Source organism: Acanthisitta chloris, unplaced genomic scaffold (genome assembly GCF_000695815.1).
Source record: "Acanthisitta chloris isolate BGI_N310 unplaced genomic scaffold, ASM69581v1 scaffold34611, whole genome shotgun sequence".
Lineage (NCBI taxonomy): Eukaryota > Metazoa > Chordata > Aves > Passeriformes > Acanthisittidae > Acanthisitta > Acanthisitta chloris.
In genome coordinates, this window is record NW_008654905.1 from 3,081 (window position 1) to 23,817 (window position 20,737).

General features: G+C 37.7%; 1 protein-coding gene across 1 annotated transcript; it reads right to left on the bottom strand.

Annotated features, from left to right (window-relative positions):
- Window positions 1-994: 994 nt before the first annotated feature.
- On the bottom strand, window positions 995-20,390 carry FAM134B (family with sequence similarity 134, member B). The gene is made up of 7 exons (XM_009083719.1): window positions 20,203-20,390; window positions 10,409-10,535; window positions 8,855-8,939; window positions 7,511-7,648; window positions 5,649-5,713; window positions 4,386-4,512; window positions 995-1,527 (listed from the first exon to the last, which is right to left on the bottom strand). Exons 1-7 carry the CDS (start codon window positions 20,235-20,237, stop codon window positions 1,016-1,018), a joined length of 1,089 nt encoding a protein of 362 aa, XP_009081967.1. The 5' UTR covers window positions 20,238-20,390; the 3' UTR covers window positions 995-1,015.
- Window positions 20,391-20,737: the final 347 nt, after the last annotated feature.

Sequence of the window (20,737 nt, forward strand, 5' to 3'; positions counted from 1 at the left end):
ATACTTTAAAGTATCTTACAATATTCAGCTAGAAACACAACTTTTGTTGCAAGTGGCAGCAGCTATCCTGGGGGGAAAAACCAAACCAAAACCTACAGAATCTCGAATTATGGAAATGGCACCTAAAAAAAGCCTTTATGCTTTTTTTAACCTCTAACCTCTATTCCAAATAATAGTTACCCTCACCTGCTCCCAAAAATGTTGTTCTGTTTACACAATATTCACTTTTAAATATAAAACTTCATTGGCTGACTTCACATGGGCAATACTGCCAAGGACTAGACTCCATCAACAAACACAGCAGGTGGTCAGTCAAATAACATACCACTTTACAACTCTACAAGCCTAAAACAGCAAAAAACTTGGAAATGCATCACCATATCCAAAATAATTCAAAGGTTTTAAGTATGTGATCAAGAAGGTTTTTTTTTATAGTGTTGCACACATTTAAACTAGAGCTGTGCTGGTTAATGTGTTTTGTATATAGTAGGTGCACTACACATAATGCTAACTGCAGGGATCCATACTTTTCAGTATGATAGAAGGAGGTGAGATTTAGTTAATCTCATTGCAGTCCTCTGATAACTTGCCCTCTCTGTGTGAGTCATTAATTGTGTTACATGGTTGGCAACCAAGAGTAAATAAACTGCCAATGTTGAAAATTTGGCTCAGGACCCCAAAATAAATGGTTGGCAAAAAGACAAAAAAACCCCTCTGCCCTAACTCTTTTGAACAACTGACCTTCAACACTCATCTGCATCCAAACAGTGGATAGATAATTCATTTCCATGCTATTACATTGATGTATAACTACCAGAAACATTAAACTATCAGTATCAGCTGATATTTATCCAGTTAATTCACTCTGCATAAGGGAAATTATTACAACATATCTAAAGGAATAGTTAAAGCTTACAGCTCAGAATTTTCCTTTTTTTTTTTCTTTTTTTTTGCATTTGATTTTTTTTGCATATGTTTTATGTTTAATTTCTTCTATGTTACCAGCTGCAATTGGTTAATGACTTCCAAGCAGATTTGAAAGGAAGCCTGAAGATTTTTTCTTTTCCTGGGATTCTGCTTCTTGGCCTTGTGAAAGTCCCAATTCTTTCTCAATCTGCTCTAGCTCAGACTGGTCAAGCAGTTCAAAATCATCAGCTTCCTCTGTGTCTGTCTCCTCGCTCAAACTGGGTGCTGTATGTGAGGCAGCTTGCTGTGCAGCCTGCAACTGGTCTTTGATGGCAGCAGACACTGCAGCTGCGATGACATCTCCAGCAATTCCACTCACTAAATTAAAGGTTTGGTCACTGGTCAAAGGCAAGGACAGCCCTGCAGCAGATGGTCTCTCTTTACTTTGTGTGGAAGCATGATCCGCCTTGAAATGTGTTTGCTCTTTTTTCCGTTTCTGCTGGCTGGGCATTCCGATGCTTGAGTCATCGTCGTCATTTGTTCCAGCACCGTTTTCTAAAGAAGGGAATTCTAAAAGATCTCGAGTGAAAGCTTCTTCCTGATCACTAGGTCGGTCAAAATCTATGACAGGGTTAACAGAAGGAAACAGTGTTAGCACCAACAAAAGGTCTCCCTCAAAGGGCAGCCACATGTAAAAATGCAATTAGTAAGAGCCACTTTGAATACATTTTCTAATCCATACCCTAGTACAGTATTATAGTCTCAATGAGAAGGAGCTTTTTTATTCAGTCTAAACCAAAATGGTTTTGAGGTCATAAATCTAATACCACAAATCACCTGGTATTGACCTAACTCAGGTTATTTGAGCAAAATACCTAGTTATCTAGCTGTAATGAAACAACCCATGCAAATCCTTGGCACAGATATTTCTAAATATACCAACCACATAAAGTCTTAAAATATAACATGCAACAACAGGTCTCTAAACTATTTTCCTTCACAATATCTATAAATTTCAAATATGTAAACGTGTGGATGTGTTACAAGCTTTTAATGTACGTGTAGAGTAATAAAAACAATGTTTATGTGTTTAAAACCAATGCAAAGACTTAATTAATAACTTTTTCCTTTCTTGGCCAATGTTTGTATGAAATAGGAAACAGAAATGAAAATTCTACAGATGGTCAGGATTGTTTCATGTTTTCAAGAGGATAAAAACTAGAATGTAAAGAAATAAAACATTAAATTTTAATGGCTGCATTAACAACACAGCATTTGTTATTACTGTACAGTACAGGGCCTGTGGAAGAGGCCTATATGAGCACTAGGGAATACTGTGATCTAGTCCTTGAACAAGAAAAATAATGTAAACAATAATCAGTAAAAAAAATAATTTTGAACTTACTTTCTACGAAAACAAGCAATAGGAACATTCATAAGGAAATAAATCCAAAAAATGTCTCATGTAATTTTCTCTATTTTCTTTAGGAAAGGCAGACAGGGAAGGTGAGGAAGAAGGGTTGTGCTGTATGCACAATGGTGACTCAAAAGCACAGAGCTTTGACAGGAGATGAGCCAGTCCTTGGATGCATCCCACTTGGTCTGGCACTTTGTGTATGTCACATTTGCTGAAATGCTGCGCAGGGGAGAAGACTGGATGTACTTTATTTTTTACTTAGCAAGGCCTTGAACGTAGTTTCCCACATGATCCTGACAGGCAAACCGGTGAGCAAACAAGGTAGGGGAACTGTAAGGTGGGTGGAAAACTGGCTGGACTGCCAGGGTCAAAGAGCAACAAAAGATCCAGCTGGAGGCAGGTTACTTGTGTCTGTCAAAGGTATGAAACCAACACTATTCTACGCTTTTATTAATGACTTGGATGACAGGATGGAATGGAAACTCTGCAAGTTCACGGGCAGAAAGAAACTGCTGTGGGGCAGGTGTATGTGATATTCTGGAGGTCTGCACACCTTCAGAAGGACCTCAAGAGGCTGGAGAAAGGAACAGGCTAAAAGAAACATCATGACATTCAACAAAAGCAAATGTGAAGTCCTGCAGCTGAGATGCAATAACCTGTGCAGCAGTACAGGTTGGGGGCAGTGAGACAGAAAGAGGCTTTCAAGATGAAGCCCTATGGACAGCATGTCAATGCTACACCCTCACAGCAAGGAAGGCCAACCACACACTGAGCTGTAATGGCAACAATGAAGGCAGGAAGTCAATGGAAGGGAATTTCCCTCTCTGTTTAGCAGTTGAGAGTATACACTGAAGCACTTTGTCCAGTTTTGATCTCTCTAGTCCAAGACAATGAAAGCCAGGACTGAGTCTCCTGGAGGGCCAGCATGGTTATTTAGGTGGTAGAGAACAGGACATATGAGGAGGTGCTGAGAGAATGGGCCTTGTTCAGCTTTCAGAGAAGGTGGCAAAGGGGGAATCAGATAATGTAACCACCGAATGGAAAGGTATAGAGAAGATGGGCCTGACTCTTCCAGAAAATACCCAGTGAAAGGATGGAAAATTTTGACTCACTCTAAGAAAAATCTTTTTCATCATGAGGGTGAGCAAATATTGAAAAAGGCTGTCCAAGTAGGTTGCTGAATCTCCACCACTGGAGATGTTCAAAATTCAAATGCAGCCCTGAGAAACTTCATGAAGCTGTACCTGGTTTGAATAGGAGGTTAGATGAGATGAATGACAATGGCTCTTTCCAACTTATGATTCTGTGACTGTACAATGCTGTCTGTTTATAATTTGAAATATTACCAAAATAATTTAAATTATTCATTTTTTCTGTATAATGACATTAAGTAGTATCACCCTTCTTGTCAATGAACTTTTCCTGGGAGAAGTGCAAGATGAGCAGAGCAACAGATCCACAGAGAAGACTGTTGTCCTTAATCTTTATTCAGGCAAAGTGCTAACAGGTATCTTGATCTGTAAGAAGTAAGAACTTAAAGATCTGGTCAAGATCAAGGCAAGTGCTTGAGAACATTTTCCCTAGCCTTAGTCTTCATATCTAATTTAGGCTCATTGTTGGCTGTCTTCATTAGCATACTAGTAACAAAACCTAATAATACTTTCTTTAATTAGCTGTTTAACAATTCAAAGTATTCATTTTTCCTTCCTCATCTTTTATTTGTTTAGCTTACTCACAAAAGCACTGGGAGTAACTTAAAAGGTTTACTTGCTTAAAGGGTTTGGTGGAAGAGAGCTAAATCCATCACTTAGTGATTGCGTTGGTTTTACCTAGCACTACCTAATTATTTAGACACTTGCTGATGTATGTCAGTATTTTTAAGATGAGGAGAGTTCTTGCACAAGGTGTATACCAAACTACACAAAACACTGGAATTAATCTTAAATTCATTTCAGGGGGAAAAGTAACAATCCAAAAAAGTCTGTCCTCAAATTCTCTAATCATTTTCAGGTAACCTGGATGCCTGAAATTCATGGATGAGATAGATGAAGCCATTACATACCATCAGATGTGTCAGTCTGTGGAGAATACCCCTCAGATAAATTAAAGGTCCCATTATCGGTCCAAGATACTTCTGATACATCTGTGTCAGACACTGACAGCTCTTTGGCAGCCACTGCAGGACTAACCTACACAGAAAAAAGTTCCATACATGGTATTCTTGTACTCAAAAAATTCATACTACAGGAAGCCAATGCTTAGATACTGAAAAAAACCCCAACCTTCTTGTATGTCATAGCAACATGAATCACTTCCTATTTAAGCTTTAGTTGTCAAAACATGAAAATAATTGTATACAATGTCTAGAAGTGAAGCATCCCTCTTTGCAGTAACTGAGAGCTATATTATACTAAAGAAGAAAACTCCAGTTATTCATTCTGGAAGTAATAGCCTACTGTAATGAAAGTAGAATGAGCCTGCAAATTCAAAATATGCATAAATGTAAAGAAATGAGTAAACCTGGATCAAAAAATCAGCCCATTATCTATAAGCCCATCAAAAATTGGCTAAAAAAAACCAAACCATTACCCTTCACAATATTCAATTATGTCAGCTACAAATATTTATCCCGTGGGATATAATCTTTTTTTTCAGAATACAAAACCACCTTCAAAGGGATCACTGATGAAGTCAGGCTTTATGCACTACTGAACAAATAGTGCATAATAATTCCTACTAAGCTGAACTTTTTAATATCAACCGCTGTTCTGATTATAATAGAAAAACATTTGCCATACAGTTATTTACAACACTAAGAGAAAAATGAGATATTTTAGTGTTCTCATACATATCTAGAAATATATTTATAGATAATATATCAATATATACTATCATTGAAAATGATTAGACAAGTGATTACAAAAGTATCTGACATATGTAAGTTTTCTATGAATGTTTCCCTTTTATATTTTAATTTGATGAACATTAACTGCAATTTCACTGTTGGCAAATAAAAATAACCACATTTGCTATTACTTTCCAGTGTAATCATTCTACAGCCAACACAAAATAAACAAATTCATAGCTCAGTAGGCCAAAGAAACCATTACCTTGAAGGCCAGAAGTCACAAATGCAGTAAGTTAATTAGTATAAGCCTGAAGATGGAGACTATGAATCACTCCTAAAGCATACTGCTTAGCTCAGGAACACAACCTCCTGGGCAGGTTAAAGTCTTCCACAGAAGAACAGAGACAGTAATCTAGATAGTCTCCATTATCTATATAGATTTTAAAAGCAAGACAGGGCTGACTGAAAAAAAGTCACCTTAGGACACAGAGCTGATATGTCTAATTCACTGTCATCTTCTGTGGGTTTTGTTTTTGCTGTTTCTGAAAGAAAAAAAATATATTTTTTATCCTACTCATGACAACGGATTTCCAGGTTCAGCGTGTGTTCTCTGTCACACAACCTGTGCAGTACAGTAACCTTTTACCCTCTGACACAGTGCATCATTTATGTCATATGCTACTAGGGTGAGGGAAACAAGGCTGACTGAGGCTCGATGCTTATCAAAATACATTGTACAGCAGCCAAAGCAGGAGAGAGAATGCTCTTCTGAAATACATTCCAACAGATTTAGTTACCTGTGTTGTGTTTCCTTCAGGAGTCTCTGTTGCTCACTGTAATGTTATCTGCCCTGGCAATATATATCTATCTTTGAAACTACTCTGTGGGTACAATGCACAGGTGTGACACTCTGTTAGATCAGGCTGTGTAATTATCCCACCACGTCACTTTTACCTGAGGACATGCAATTTTCTGGATAATTGCACGTAATCTTCCTTCATAAACCCCTTCTCCTTTGGACCCAGCTGCCCTGCATTCACAGGTACATGCAAACATACACAGCATACATACAAAGCATCCTCTGAGGTCTGGTAGAATGTTGCTCTTTACAGATGAGCGGAGACACAAATTTCGCCTCCTCTGTCTGAGAATCTTTTAGACCAATATAAAATGAAAAACAGTTGTTATGTTATTGGCTGCCTCTTTTTGAAACTCGCTCTTTCATCTCTCGTGCCAGCACAAGGGTTTGTGAACCCATGTGGTGAACCCAAGCAGCAAAGCAAGGTCAACTTGTCTGGGTTGAATTAAACTGGAGGGTGAGATGCAGGAAAGCAAGCATCTAACCTCAACCATGTTCCCAGTGTGGGCTTAGGAAATTTAAGAAACAATAGTCTGATCTCCTTCTCTGCCAGCTTCACTTAAAAACTGAACAAGGTAGAACAATACACGAAATAAAATTTTCCATGTATTATTCCTTATTTCCAACAACTACTGCACTACATTTGAGAGAAGGGCAAAAGGCAGATAGTTCTTCTCACTGGGTCTAGGAGTGGCACATTGAATGGTTACAAGAAATGCATCTTTTAAAGCAGATATGAATTCTATTGATGCAACACTAAAAATAAAGGTTGGTTACCTGCAAGTCATGTGACTACACCACAAAGGTTTAATTACCAAAACTGGAGCATACACAAAGAACAAACTAAAGATAACACTATTTATCTGCATATTTTCCTTGAGATAGATTTATTGCTTAAAAACTAAAAGTTCCCAATGTTAGAAAGATTTCAGCTGAGGTAGGGAAGATTTTGTTTCAAATTGATTTCTCCTTTTTCCAGCTAAAAACCTTGATCAATTTGTAGCTGCCATCCTACTGCAATTCTTAAATGCTTTTTGAGTACTTGGGGAAGAAAATTAATTCTTTTTGCTGCTGGGAGTGAAACCAAGGTTTATTTAGATACTGGAACAAAGTTTGGCCTCTTACTGAAAATTCTGTTATGCACTTATTTTGAGACTCTTTAGTGAGTCTCCCTCCTGGGTAAGTTTGCCTTCTCTAAACTGAGATAAATATTGCATACTTACAGCAAGTAGTTTTTTGCTGAAAACTTACAAGCAGTACACTAATAAAGTATGATGAGCTTTCCTTGTTTCTTTCTATGAAATACTATTTTTGTTCTCAGTCTGACATACATTCCCTATAAAGCTAAGAACAGCAGCCATGTTCAAAGCAAGAAATACCTTTAACTGGCTTCACAGGACAAACCAAACTGACTACAAGGAGAATGAAAATTTCTCTGCATACGGAAATACATTACTTGGGGCTATAATTAATTACTCACCAGATCTCTCTTTTTTCTTCTGGTTGATATAATCCACTATTCCAAAATCTAGTTTCATCAGAACAGCCTTAATTTTGTTGCACACTTTCTGTCCAAATTCATTGCACTTAAGGAAGGGACATAAAAAGGCACACAATACTGTGATAAAAATGAAGACAGAGAGAAAAAATTGTATTGAAATGTTGCTATGTAAGAAGCTACACAATAAACCTTAAATAATGCATTTACATAAGACAACTACTAATTTTACATAATACAATTAGTTTTACATAAAAACGCACCATGAAACACCCATGTCAGACACACTGCTAATGCCAAATCCAGTGTCCAGGAGCCATTCCTACTCATTGCAAAAAATACCATTGTATTCATACCTATTGGCACCTGTTTTACTTCTAGTAAGGCACACTTTATGGTGATTATAACATTTATAACTATCTTGACTTCACCTGCATATCTCTGTCTGAGACTGTTGACCATGCAACATTGTGCCAGAATCAACACACTGAAAAAAACTTCAAAGCTGACTTCCATGTGACAAAAAATTGTAAACGTTTTCTTTCTTGTATCTAATATAAATTTACCTTCCTTCACTTTAAAGCCATTACCCTTTGTCCTGTTTCAGCAGGTACCACTAACATGTTTGTTCCCAGCTTTCCTGCAGGCCCTCTTTCAGAACTGACTGGCACAAAAAAGGTTCTTTGGAATCTTCTATTCTCAAGGCTGAACAACCCCAACTCTCCCAGCCTGTCTTTATAGGAGAGGTGCTCCAGCCCTCTGATCATCTTTTTGGCCCTCCTCTGGATCTGCTCCAACAGAACAGGTCCACCTGTGCTGAGGACCCCAGAGCTGGGTGCACTACTCCAGGTGAGGTCTCACCAGAGCTGAGCAGATGGGCAGAATCACCTCCCCTGACCTGCTGGCCATGCTGCTTTTGAAGCAGCCAGGACACAGATGGATTTCTGGGCTGTGAGCACACACTGCCCACTCATGTCCAGCCTCTCATCCACCAGCACCTCCAAGTCACTCTTGACAGAGCTGCTCTTAATCTGTTCATCCCCCAGCCTGGACTGATAGCCAGGGTTGCCCCGGCCCAGGTGAAGCACCTTGCACTTGGTCTTGTTAAACCTCTGAAGATTCCCATGGGCTCAGTTCTCAAGCTTGTCCAGGTCCCCCTGGATGGCATCCTGTCCCTTAGGCTTGTCAACTGCACCACTCAGCTTGGTATCCTCTGCAAACTTGCATGTGTGTGTAAATATAGATAAATAAATACTCCCTGTACAGAGACCAAATAATGAACAAACCACGCACACAAATCACGATTGTAAAAGAGACTGTACTTACACAAGACATAAGAGAGGACAACTCCAGGAATGTAACTTCCCAAGACAGTGAAAAATGTACATATGCTGCAGACTAGTAGACAAAACTGGCAAAAACATTAAAATTGACCATTAATACTTTCACTATTTAAATGTTTAGGTCATTTTGCAAAAGAAAAATGTTGCATGCTAATAAATGAAATCAAGAATCAAGTGCAAAATTGAAGTTTGTTGTTTTTAAGCGAGGAAACACTTTAAACACTTCCATTGAAAACAAGCATCAAACAGTCCATTTTGGCTATTTAGGATGTGCCCCCTCTTCTATTATAAAAACAGGCTATTTTTATTCATTTACTGCAAAGGTTTGACAAGCTCATGGTAATTATTAAAATCAGAAACTACTTCACCCGCATTACAAAAAAAAGACTGAATAGTTAATGTGCAGGAAAAAGACCAACTTGCTAATTGAAGTACTACAATGTACACTTGCTGCAAGCTTACAAAAGCAAAATATCCTTCCTATAGCTACGGTTCTCTCTCCTGCTGTGTTACTTTGTGAAACTGTTTTTGCTCATGCATTGGCAAGCATTCCTTTAATGTTTGTTGGCTACTCTAGCATCCTTGTTAACAACAAGACTGAGATGAATTTTCAGCATAAAATCTGTGATTTGGCCTTTGAGATGACTGAGAAATACAGTGCATCTTTTACAACTGCACAATGCTGAGTACAGAATTGATCTGTTGAAAGTTTACAGAAAGAATCCATTTGCTTTTGGTGCTGAATTGCAATAAAATGTTTAATTCAAAGAAATTCTGCACACAGCATCAGTGCCTAATTTGCTTCTTAATATAGCAGTGAAATAATGACATGGCCTAGAGAATGAGGTCAGGAAAAAGAAGAGAAAACACGCTGTCAAAATTAGCTTTTCTAAACCATTATTACATATATCTCAACATGCTCTAACACACAGTTACTCTGTAATGCAACCACATGGTGGAATTCTGTATACTGAGTTTTCTTACTTCAACATGCACTTACTTCTTTTAAATATAACTTTATTATCCAAACATATAACTCCTCTTTGTATAATTTATTTCATTTTTAAATGTATTTTATCCTGTTGCTTATCTGTATCTTCAGTCTAAACTGCTAATATTTGAGTGTGGTGCTACATATTTCCTATTTGCTAATTCCAAATGGCCTGTTTGCAAGAAAAGCTAATCCTGAAAACAGCAGTTATTTGAGGAAAAAAAAAGGTCTATGTTTAGGAACATGACCATGTTACTGTTTTTTTGGGTTTTTTTGCAAGTTTTTATTAAATTGTGATGCTTTAAATTTCCTTTACAAAGTCCATGGAATAACTGGTGACATTCCCAACAGCTGTAAGGGGAAGGACTGTATTGCTATGAACTTAACTCTGAACAGCTTCTCTCACTGACTACCTACCCATGTTCTTTCCACAGCGAAAAAGTCAGCAGAAACTCATGATTGAAACTATCAGAATGTGCATTTTATTTTTCCATTCTTTTTGCCTGCTTTCTTATATAGAACTTAAACTTACTTGGGAGTGCTTACCTTGCCAGGGTTTTGCTCCTTGAAGTGAGACATTTCTTGAAGAAATACAAATAAATTCATCAGTGTTTCTGAAATGCACTGATTTATTCTGGGTCTGTAGTCTGGCCTGGAATCGATGACATTCCAGCTGAGTAAAGCAAACAAAAATACCCAACTTTGGTTACAGCTCATATGAATGTTGAAACTCATTGAAAGCACCTTGTTGTAAAGCCATAGCCTTCGGCAATCCAATGGCTGCTGCTATGACAGAGACACCTGCACCTTTTTCCACATATTTTATATTAGGCTAATCTGATTTTTTTTTAACTAAAAAAAGAAAATCTGTTCAGTATTAGAAATTCTCAGCCCATACAAGCAATTACATTACTGCTTATTCATTCTGGCTTTATGAAAACACTAAGTTCGGGGCATGGTTGTCATCAAAATTAAGCAACTGAACCAAAACTTGGTTTTTAATATTATTTTTTCTTGAGAAAAAATATATCACAGTACTTTTCATGGCCACAGGATGGCCATACCATATTAATACATTTTATTTCATGCATATAGTCCTTGTACTTTTTTTCTTTTTTTTTGTCTTGTTCTGCAAACTGTGATAATGCATGAGACTGTTATCCCACTGAGAAAAAGAAATTGCTTTAAAAATCTTGATGTTTACACATTCATCATTCATTTCCTTACTGAATTTTAATTTTTTTATGTTATGAAAAGAACTGTTTCTAAAGCCTCTCTTATGACTGTTAGAATACTGTACTGAAGAATCCGCTGAAAACCATGAGAAAGCATATGTATGTAATCTGGGGCTGATCAGTTTAGAAAATATCCAGTTTAAAGGGTCACATCATAGACCTTTGTGAAATAGACAAAATGTCTACAACAAAGATGTTTTATGAAGGGCAAATCAAAAGAAAAACACAGACAAGCCAGTCAATGTCAAACCAAACTGGTACAAAGTATGGATGAACCACCATGCAAACAGTGAGAACCTGAAGTAAATTCTACACCAGTTTTACTGAGTTACTTTCACACCATGCACTGCTCAGTACACACAGCTCTGTCCGCAGTGAATGCCAAACCAGCCAGGAACCACCCCACAGTCATTTTACTGGGGTACATAACCCATTACATGCCCATGCATCACTGCACAAATAGTAAGCATTTTGCCATAGGCAGACAAATCAAAATCTACAGTATGATGATAAAAGAGCCTGTACAAGGGTGGGTGTGCAGCAGTGAGGACACACACACAGACTGCCCGATGGAACTGCAGACTCTTATCTGACACAGCCTCCTGTAAAAAGTTAGGAACAATTCGGTCAAAAATGTCTAGGCACACCCCCACAGAGACCCTTCCCCTTCTCGCTGGCTGTCCTGGGTGGCCGTGTGGCCCCTTGGCCACGAGGTGGTGGCACCGCAGTGAACCGACCGACGGAAAAACTGCTATTTCAACCTCGGAGCAAAACGCATTACAGTCCAAACCCGATTTACTGCCCTATTCCCGACTTTGTTATAGTATTTATAGTATTGCCAAGGTGTGATTTCTTCTTACATTACAAAAAAACCCTCACCTTGAGTATTTTCCTCCCCATCGAGAAAAAAACCCAATGACTATTTAAAACAGTGCACCTGAAATGCACAGGACGACAGACCCATGTCTTGGACTAGGTGACTTTTCCAATTTTGCAGCCATGCACGGCACTACGTGCAGGTATTTACTGCTGACAGAGGATGCAAATAGAACCGTCACGTAACTCATGGAGATCTCTACAGGAATCCAGCTGGAGGGATCAGCAAAGTAACAGAGAACTTTATGTCTGTCTGCAATCCACAACGGAGATACCAATTTCCATCATCTCTGAGAATTAGCAGCTTGAGAAAAGCAGTGCACAAAGGTTTTGCCTTACGGGAACTGTGATTTTTATGGATAGGCTACTCCCCCTAAAAAAACACTGCTTCCAGCTTTTGTAAACCATTTTGCAGCATTAATAGTAAGTATTTTAAGAGCTGCCTGTTTATTCCAGTGTCAAAAGCCACTATTATAACAGTATTCTCAATTACAAAATCCTTTTACAGAGTTTTACTCCTACCTTTTGTTTAAAATTGTTGACAATCAAAGTGAAACTTTATGGAAGCACAAAGAGTGAACATAGATAAGGCCTGATGTCTACTATCAAATCACTTTGAAATACTTGGACAGTTACAGATAGTCACCTTACTAATTTTAAGTTAATAGAGAAAAAAGAGAGAGGGGAAAGATGAAAGCATAAATTATAATAATAGTAATGCAAACTATTTTCATATATACTAACCACTAATATAAAGACAACATAGATTAAAGAAGAGGAGATATAACAAGGCACAGTGGCATAACTAGTAACAACTCAAAGCAAAAATACAAATTATGCAGAAAAATGACACATTTGCAGGGAAAGTTCTCTGGAGGTGCTTCATTTGGTTGTTAGCGATGCTTTGTTTAAGCAAGTTGTTAAAAGTATGAGCTGCAGCACAGATAAAGTGTACTATCACAACCATTGGTCCCATGGTCCACATATGGTACACTGACAGGCAGACACGTAAGAAGAGTAGATGCTACAGGTGTAGTTTGCTTCAAAACATTGCAAACCCACTACTAAGCCCCACAAAGGAATACTTGGTAGGTTTTTGTAGGCCACAAGAAATCATAAGACACCTTTGTCAGCTCTACTATAGCCACATACATGCATATTCCAGAGGAATTAGCTTTTCAATGATCACATTTAATGACATAAAGATAAAAATGAAGATATGTGGTATAGATGATCAGTGTTGAGTGCTTGAATACACCAGTCAACCAAGAACATAAAAACTATTTTGGCATAATAATAATGTAGTTACTTACAGTACCTTAATAAATGACTTAAACCTGAACAGTATACTTCCTGCCAAAACAGCTTTTGGTACTCCTGTTCAGGTGCTGCATTGGGGATATAAGCAGCCAGCTCTCTCTGAATACCTCCAAAGGCTTTTGTGCACAACTTAGAAAGAATAAACTTTTATGACCCCATCACTTATTCTGAGCTTCATATAAAGTGCTACATGTCCATTCTAAAACTACTGTCAATAAGATTGAGGGTGTTCAGAAAGAAAATAAATTACTCATATCCTTCTGACTACTGCATCATTTCTAAAACTGAGCAAATACATAAACTGTTGCCTAGTAGTTGCAAAAAAAACTACCCAAAACACCCTCCCGCCCAAATGCCTCCACTGATCACAGTCACAAACTCTGGCCAGAAGTCAGTGGCATTACATTCTCTAAAAGTGACCGATGGTGTCATGCTCTCATTTTGTATCTAGACATCTGTTCAAGCAAAGCCCCATCACATTTCTCTCAGAAAGGTCAGCAGATCTCGTGTTACTGCTTTAAAGATCTCTTCATGACATGTTGGCTTTTTTTCAATTATGTGTATGCAGTTTTATATGTATCTTCATGGAGATACACTACTCAGAACTGCAGCAGTGACAAACCATGATGTGGTGGATCTGAAGGACTGCATCTACATAAACAGAGAGTTAGTAATTACAGAGCTTCTAAACCCTCTTGATTTCCCAACTGTAACCACACACGCTTGAAGCCTGTGCAGACTCTAATTGTAAGGGTGGCTTAGAATGTATTAGTCAAGGTGGAAGAGCTAAAAGTTACATTCCCAAAGATACATAAATCAAAATATAGGGAATACAGCTATTTTGTGGTTTTTCAAAAAGTAATATTTAGAACTTAAAGAATGGTGTAACAACACAAACAGGCAACCAGAAATTAATTTACCATGAAACTCAACCAAATGAAATGCAGTGTGTGAACTGTTAGCAAAACCCAGTCAAGCAGATTTACCTTTTCAGAGCTTTCCCAGGTCTCTGCTGTGAGGAAAGAAATCATCACAGTGCAGAAGGAAGTGATTATAATGATGCAGTTAGCTTTCTTTGAAGCAAACATTTTATACCTGAAGAACTAAGCCAAAAATATAATCTGAAATTTTTCTTCTAAATTATTCAGGTACAGAGAAAAGGGATATAAAACAGTATTTAGATTTTAATAGTTTGTGAAAAAAATATATAATTAAAAAGTTATTTTACATATAAATTTTGGGTGGTCACATACTAAAAATGAAAATAAACATCACTTTTTCTCTCCAAAATATATGAAATAGTGTAAAAAGCACATTTACAATGACATGTATTAAAGTGCCAATGGCAAAACCTCTAACTTCTACTACTGAACTATGTGGTAGAAAACAATGCACTATTGATTAGCCTTATTGAAACACAATGTAACAAATTTTGAGTGTTATGTGCACTACGTGAAAAGACAGAATGACCAGCACCACTGAACTCACAGCATGACATCTTAATGACCTACATGGCTAATTTTGAAGGTGATTATGTCAAACTGTGTTCTATCCTGTGCCACTTTTGGATCCTATGCAATCATTAAGTATACAAAAATAATTATATTTGTGTCATGTGGCTATGACCAGGTCAACAAGACCTGCAATTTAAATGAGTCACTGGGGCACCATGTAAAATCCTGCCTGCTTCAAAGACTGCCACAAAACTATGCCGTGTCAGTGAAAGAAAGGGCAGTACAGGAACATCCACAAATACACCCTGTTCTCAGACTTCAGAGAGAATCTGCATCTACAGCCTATCAGCTACAAACTCTACAAAGCTTTTTAATAGAAATCTCTCCAGCTTGTTCATATCCATATGCACTTTATTTCCCATTGTTAATCCATAGGTGCTGCACATGTTTAGGCTCACCAACATGTAGTGCTATGACAAACATCCTTTGACCAATCACATTTGACTATCGCTTCAACACTAAGGCTTGGGCACACTTGCAATCTCTAAGACATACAGACAGCTCTTGTTTTGAAATTGAAGCTGGAGAATGTAGTTATCAATATTAAGGAGTAATTAACAACACTTCCCAATCCACAAATCTCTTTTAATTATCCTATCTCCTGTATTCAAACACATTATTTATGAGAACTAATTGAATTCTGTTAATACTGTGCAACATTACTTCTCAAACTCTGAAAGTGTTTTCTTCCTGACCTCCTCTATCTTCATTTCACACTTCAATTTTGTGCTATTAGCAGTGAGTCAGTCCAATTTGCTGCTACATTTTTTTTTCAGGGAAATATGTGGAAAAAAAAAAAAGCTGAGAAAAAGGATATTATTTCACAGTTTTCAGTAACATGCAGGCCCCTTTTATTTCTTGACCAAGAACATTTTTCAGTAATATTACTGTACAAGAAATATGTCTAAATGAGGAAGCTGGATGTATCTTTCTCAACGGACTGCATAGCAAACCAGTCTGGATGTGTGACTTTCAACAAAATATAAGCAATCTTTCATCTCTGACTCTGTGCCCTTCTTGCACAGGGTGTTAAACTGAAGTCATAATGGTATTCTCTTCTCTTTAACTGACATGGGAACATTTTACCACTGGAGTGCTGCTAAACAATAACAATCCTATAAATGAAGGTGGTTTTGCTGTTTATATGACTAGTTAAGAACAAACTTTTCTGAAAATGGAAGCAATCCTGTTCTTATAAAAATACACTGAAGTGCAAAGAGATAGGGGAACTAATCTTGTCCTACAGATTGCTTAAAAAAACAAAACAAAAAACAAACCAGAAAACGACCCATTACTACCAGGATTTTATTTTGGAGGGGATGTGTTCATCTCATCTATTCAGGTATAACACCAGTCTTCTTCTAAAGTCTCAATAAGGAGCTGCATTGTCTTTCTTTAGCTGATCAGACATAAACTGACTAGTTCTAGCTTTTCTAAAGCTGATTCCACTACACAAGACCCCCAGCATAGCAGATGGTACTAAATGTTGTCACTTTTTGCTGAATGTCCTGCTAAAATAAACAAAATATACTCCAAATTTGAGGCATTTCCCTGTCCAGCTCCTCTAGAGAGAGGACTGGTAGGTTGGCCCTCATGGGAAACCCTTCCCTTGACCTGTGCTACTCCCGTCCAGCTCCCCCGAGAAGAACACCAGCTACTACTGCAGTTTGAGGTCATTCACAATGTGAAATGTGATCTGATAGTCCAGTGCTATTAGCCCAACTCATGACTTAGTCAATAAGCATAGATTTTTTTAAAACAGTTGCATGACAACTGTTTCAGTGCCATGTAAATACCATTAGAGACTTGTTTTATGTTTAGCAATGACTATAATGCTATTACTGCCTGCTGTTGTCTTTTTACCAAGGCAGTACTAGGGCTGGGATCTTCCAGGTTAGCTTCCCATTTGTAATGAATACTGGTTAGACAAATGAGAAATTTTAATCGAACTATTTTTGTTCAGAAGAGTAAGGAAACTCCTTACTAAATAACAGGAATGCAAAGTTCCATTTGTAGAACTGTAAACAGATCTGCCCAGCTCTTAGAAGCAACTCCTTCACATTCACTTTTCTCCTGCAAAGGCAACTCTTTTAACCCTTTTTCACAAAATCAATTCATTTTTCTCCTTTATAGCCTCTGCATTCTTCAGCTGGGATACTCTAGTTCAAGGCCTCTCAAAGTCAAACAGCAAGGAAAGATGAGCTGAGCACTCCCTGAGTTGCAGAGCAGCTGCACCAAAAAGGAAAACTGGATTTCCAAGTGTCAAAGAATACTTTTAACCTGCAAAAACATGAAAACAGCTTTCTGTGTAACATCACAAGATGGCTTTAGGTCTTTCTGTGCAGAACTTCATGCTGACTCTTTCAATGTGTTTTAATGCATTTTGTAGGAGTAGGTTATCACTTACTCTGATGTATTACTGTGTTATTTGGAGTTCCTGGTGTGAGCTAACAACTTGTTGCCTACATTTGTGTAGAGAATCACAAAAGGAAACAAAATCTTTTATATTTTATTAACTAGTACTAGCAGAAGCAGCAAATATTCTTCTATAATTACAAATCAACATGCCTTGAGTAATTAAATAACATGCAGGTTTGACTTGAAACGGGATCTCCATTTTTCTAAGTCGAAGCACCTGCTGAGAAAGGTCTATAGCACTATAAGACTGTAGTTCAAAATAACATAGTTTTCCCTCCCATTTTCATTCCAGTCATAGAAGATTCCTGGCTGACAGTTCAGTGCACCATCCTTTTCAATAACAGGCAGGTGACAGCGATTAGAACAACACAGACATTGTTCTGATAGAGGAAGTTACACACTGGTATCTCTTTGAAGCACCTAAAGCCATGTTTTTCCACTACTGCAGGAGTGATTGTTCACAGAACCTTTCATACATTCATAACCATTATTAGGTTACTCATGAGTAGCCAATTTTTTTATTTCTATTTTTTAAAAAATTATACCATCTTACACCAAAACTGTAGGGGACCTGATGATAAAGAATTACAGGGGGAAATACCTCCTTATGCTAAATTATTTTCAATCTTCCACCTTTGGTCACATATTTCCTCACTATTCTTCATCTGCTTTGAGTGGGATATGAGTGGGTACCTTATCTTCACAGCTCTCAGCTTTTTTTCACTAGCCTAAGAAGTATTTGTGCATATGTTCCTCTGCTTATTATGGAGTTCACAGTATGACTAACAGACTATTGACCAATGCCACATATTTAACTATGATGTAACAATGTTCATGAAACACACTTATGACACAGTATTACATATTTCTGAAGTAGGACATGAACTCAAGAGGGAAGAGGATGTATGAAGTATTTGCACCTGAGAAGGAGCTGTAAGGAGTGCAGTGCACTGAAACTGATCAGGGAACAAAGCTCATTCTGCACCTTCTACAAAAACACCACTGCTCTCCTTTTTAAAAAAATAAATCTGAAGCTTTGATTCAGTGTGCCCTTAAAATCACCCCATTATCTGTGCATTTACATTACGATTTTTCTTTTGCCATTCTAAGACTAATTGCTCCAGCACATTTCTCATATTGGTCCAGCATAGTTCCTATAGTACCTCCTTCTATTCCCCTTTGTTTAACTTGGGCCACAATATTCTGACCTCCATCCAATTAGCCTTTCTGTAGGAATGTTTTCCAGTTATATCCTATTTGTTATGACAAGAGAAAAAGGCAAATTAATGTCAGAAAAAAACCTGGAACTTTTTGATTAAACCACATTCTCAAACCTTTTTGCTCAGTAGCAAAGACACAGAAAGATGAGGGAGTAGGATCAGGGTCAATTAATTTAATGGTGGTTTCAAAAATGATAAACAGGGAGAGCAGGCCCTGTAACCACTCTTTTCAGGTTACTGCTTCAGAAGAGTTCATCCTTTTTGTTTAAAAACAAAAAAAAGCCCTCAACAACTCTGATGGAAAAAGAAGTCTTAGAGTTTTAGGTCTAGTTTTACTTCTGTTTCACTGCCGAAACTTGCTACAAGCCTTTATAGAGAAAAAATTATGAACAAAATAAATTAGGTATTACAAAGTAGAAACCTCTTTTGTTTTTTTCTTCAATGTGTCACACATATTTCTGTATTCCTTTATCAAAAATATACAACGGAACAAACAAGACCTCACTAACAGTTTTTTAAAGTATAGGAATTAAAACTTTGGTGGTTATCAGGAATGAGTCCATATTTCCTTCAAAGAAAAGAAAAATGCTACCTGCTACTACAATTAATTTTAATCTATGTCATTTATGGGGTGCAACTGTGATATCCCTGCAAACGGAAATGCGTAGGTGACCACACCCCTGCAGAGACCCAATTATGCCACTGGGGATCCATTCACCCACACTCATCCAGTGAGGTGGCTGTGCCTGAATATGCTGCTCTACATGAGACAACCAGAAGTGTCTACTGTATTTCATCTATCTCACAACAACACTCTGACATACATATTGGAAGAAGCATCCATATATACGTTCGAGTTTAAATCAAACTACAAGAAATCAAATCTGAAGCCATAATGAAATGCTCACTTCTGATCCTTTTAATTTTTTAGATTTGCCTCTATATTCTGGCATTTTGCTAACTAACTTCTAAAAAAGAAGTATATTTCTACATACATGACAAATACTTTTTTGCAGTATCAAATATTTCATTAACACCATTTTAGAGTCAACATTTGGATTAACATAAAGACTATGGAAAGATCATGTGGGCTTTTAGAAACCTGGACTATAAACTCTGTCATAGCCAAACATCAATAACATGTACTTTTAAAATACCTATTTTAAAATCTGTTTAGCTAAATTTAATTAGTGCATTTATTTCATAGCAATGTGCTGGATCGTATTTGAGAAAATAGTATTTGTTAAATTGTTATCAAGTTTTAGATCCAAGTATTTCTTCTTGTCCTGACTGTTGGTTTTCTAAGCTAATTAAGATAAAAGTTAAACTTGAGAAAGACAGGCATACCTCAAAGGGACACAGTGCCCTATCTCATAGAAGTGAGTTATGGTTCTGTCCCTAGCGTGGCTCCGATTAAACTATTTCCGTGCCTGACATTTTGAGGCTTGTAAGTTGTCCCATGGTTGGGAAAAGTGACAAAGTAGAAACCACACAGTATTTTCTTCCCCTCAGCTTCAGTTTAAGAAATACCTAAGAGCTGTACAATTTAACCGCTATGCAGACATGAAGACCTAACACTTCTTTTCTAAGAAGCCTTAGGTTAGCATTAGAGGCAAACACCTCAAGAATCAGACGTGTTACAAGCCAGAGGAAACTGATCTCAGGCTGAGCACTCAGCAGCACACACAGATTAATTACATGAAGCCTCAGCCCTTGCTGTGCTGCACGAGAAGGCCATCGCAAGCAGTGTACAGTACCTGTCATCTTGTCCCAGGTCCTCACTGTCTGACATTTCAGATGTAAAAACGAATTCTCTCTCTCTCTACCAATTTAGATAATCCAGGCAACGATCTTCCAGTCTGGTTTGTGTTTTAGGAGCCACCAGCCAGGCACCTGTGCTGCTCGCTGCCAGGAAGAGCACTCCTTGCTCAGAGGGCAAATGTTTACAAGACATCCTAAAGTGCCTGCTGGTCTTGAATGAAGTTCAGAGCGGGCGGCTTTGATTGGCCACGGCTATAAATAAACAAGTCATGACTCACCTCACACACTATGACAGGGTGTTTAGTAGCAGGCAGAGCCAAAAGCCAAACAGTTTGTTTTGCTTCTGGTCATGTGAGGGAGAATCACCACCCAGTTAATACATTTCAGTTTTCTGCTTCCACTGGAAGTCTTCCTTAACATCTCCTATCGTTCTCAGGTGTAAGTAAGCAGCACCCAAAATGACTGGAAGCTAAATGACACAAACTTTATAAAAGTGACAAGCTTCAAAATATAAGAGCAGAGAGCTTACTC

What these genes read in the sequence shown, in the direction of transcription:
- FAM134B (XM_009083719.1), bottom strand. Translation starts at nt 20,237, where the DNA reads ATGTCAGACAGTGAGGACCTGGGACAAGATGACAG. An exon ending in AGGAGCAAAACCCTGGCAAG is followed by an intron (nt 8,940 to 10,408) that starts GTAAGCACTCCC and finishes TGTTTTTGCCAG; the next exon opens with TTTTGTCTACTAGTCTGCAG. An exon ending in ACAGACTGACACATCTGATG is followed by an intron (nt 1,528 to 4,385) that starts GTATGTAATGGC and finishes ACCCTGTCATAG; the next exon opens with ATTTTGACCGACCTAGTGAT.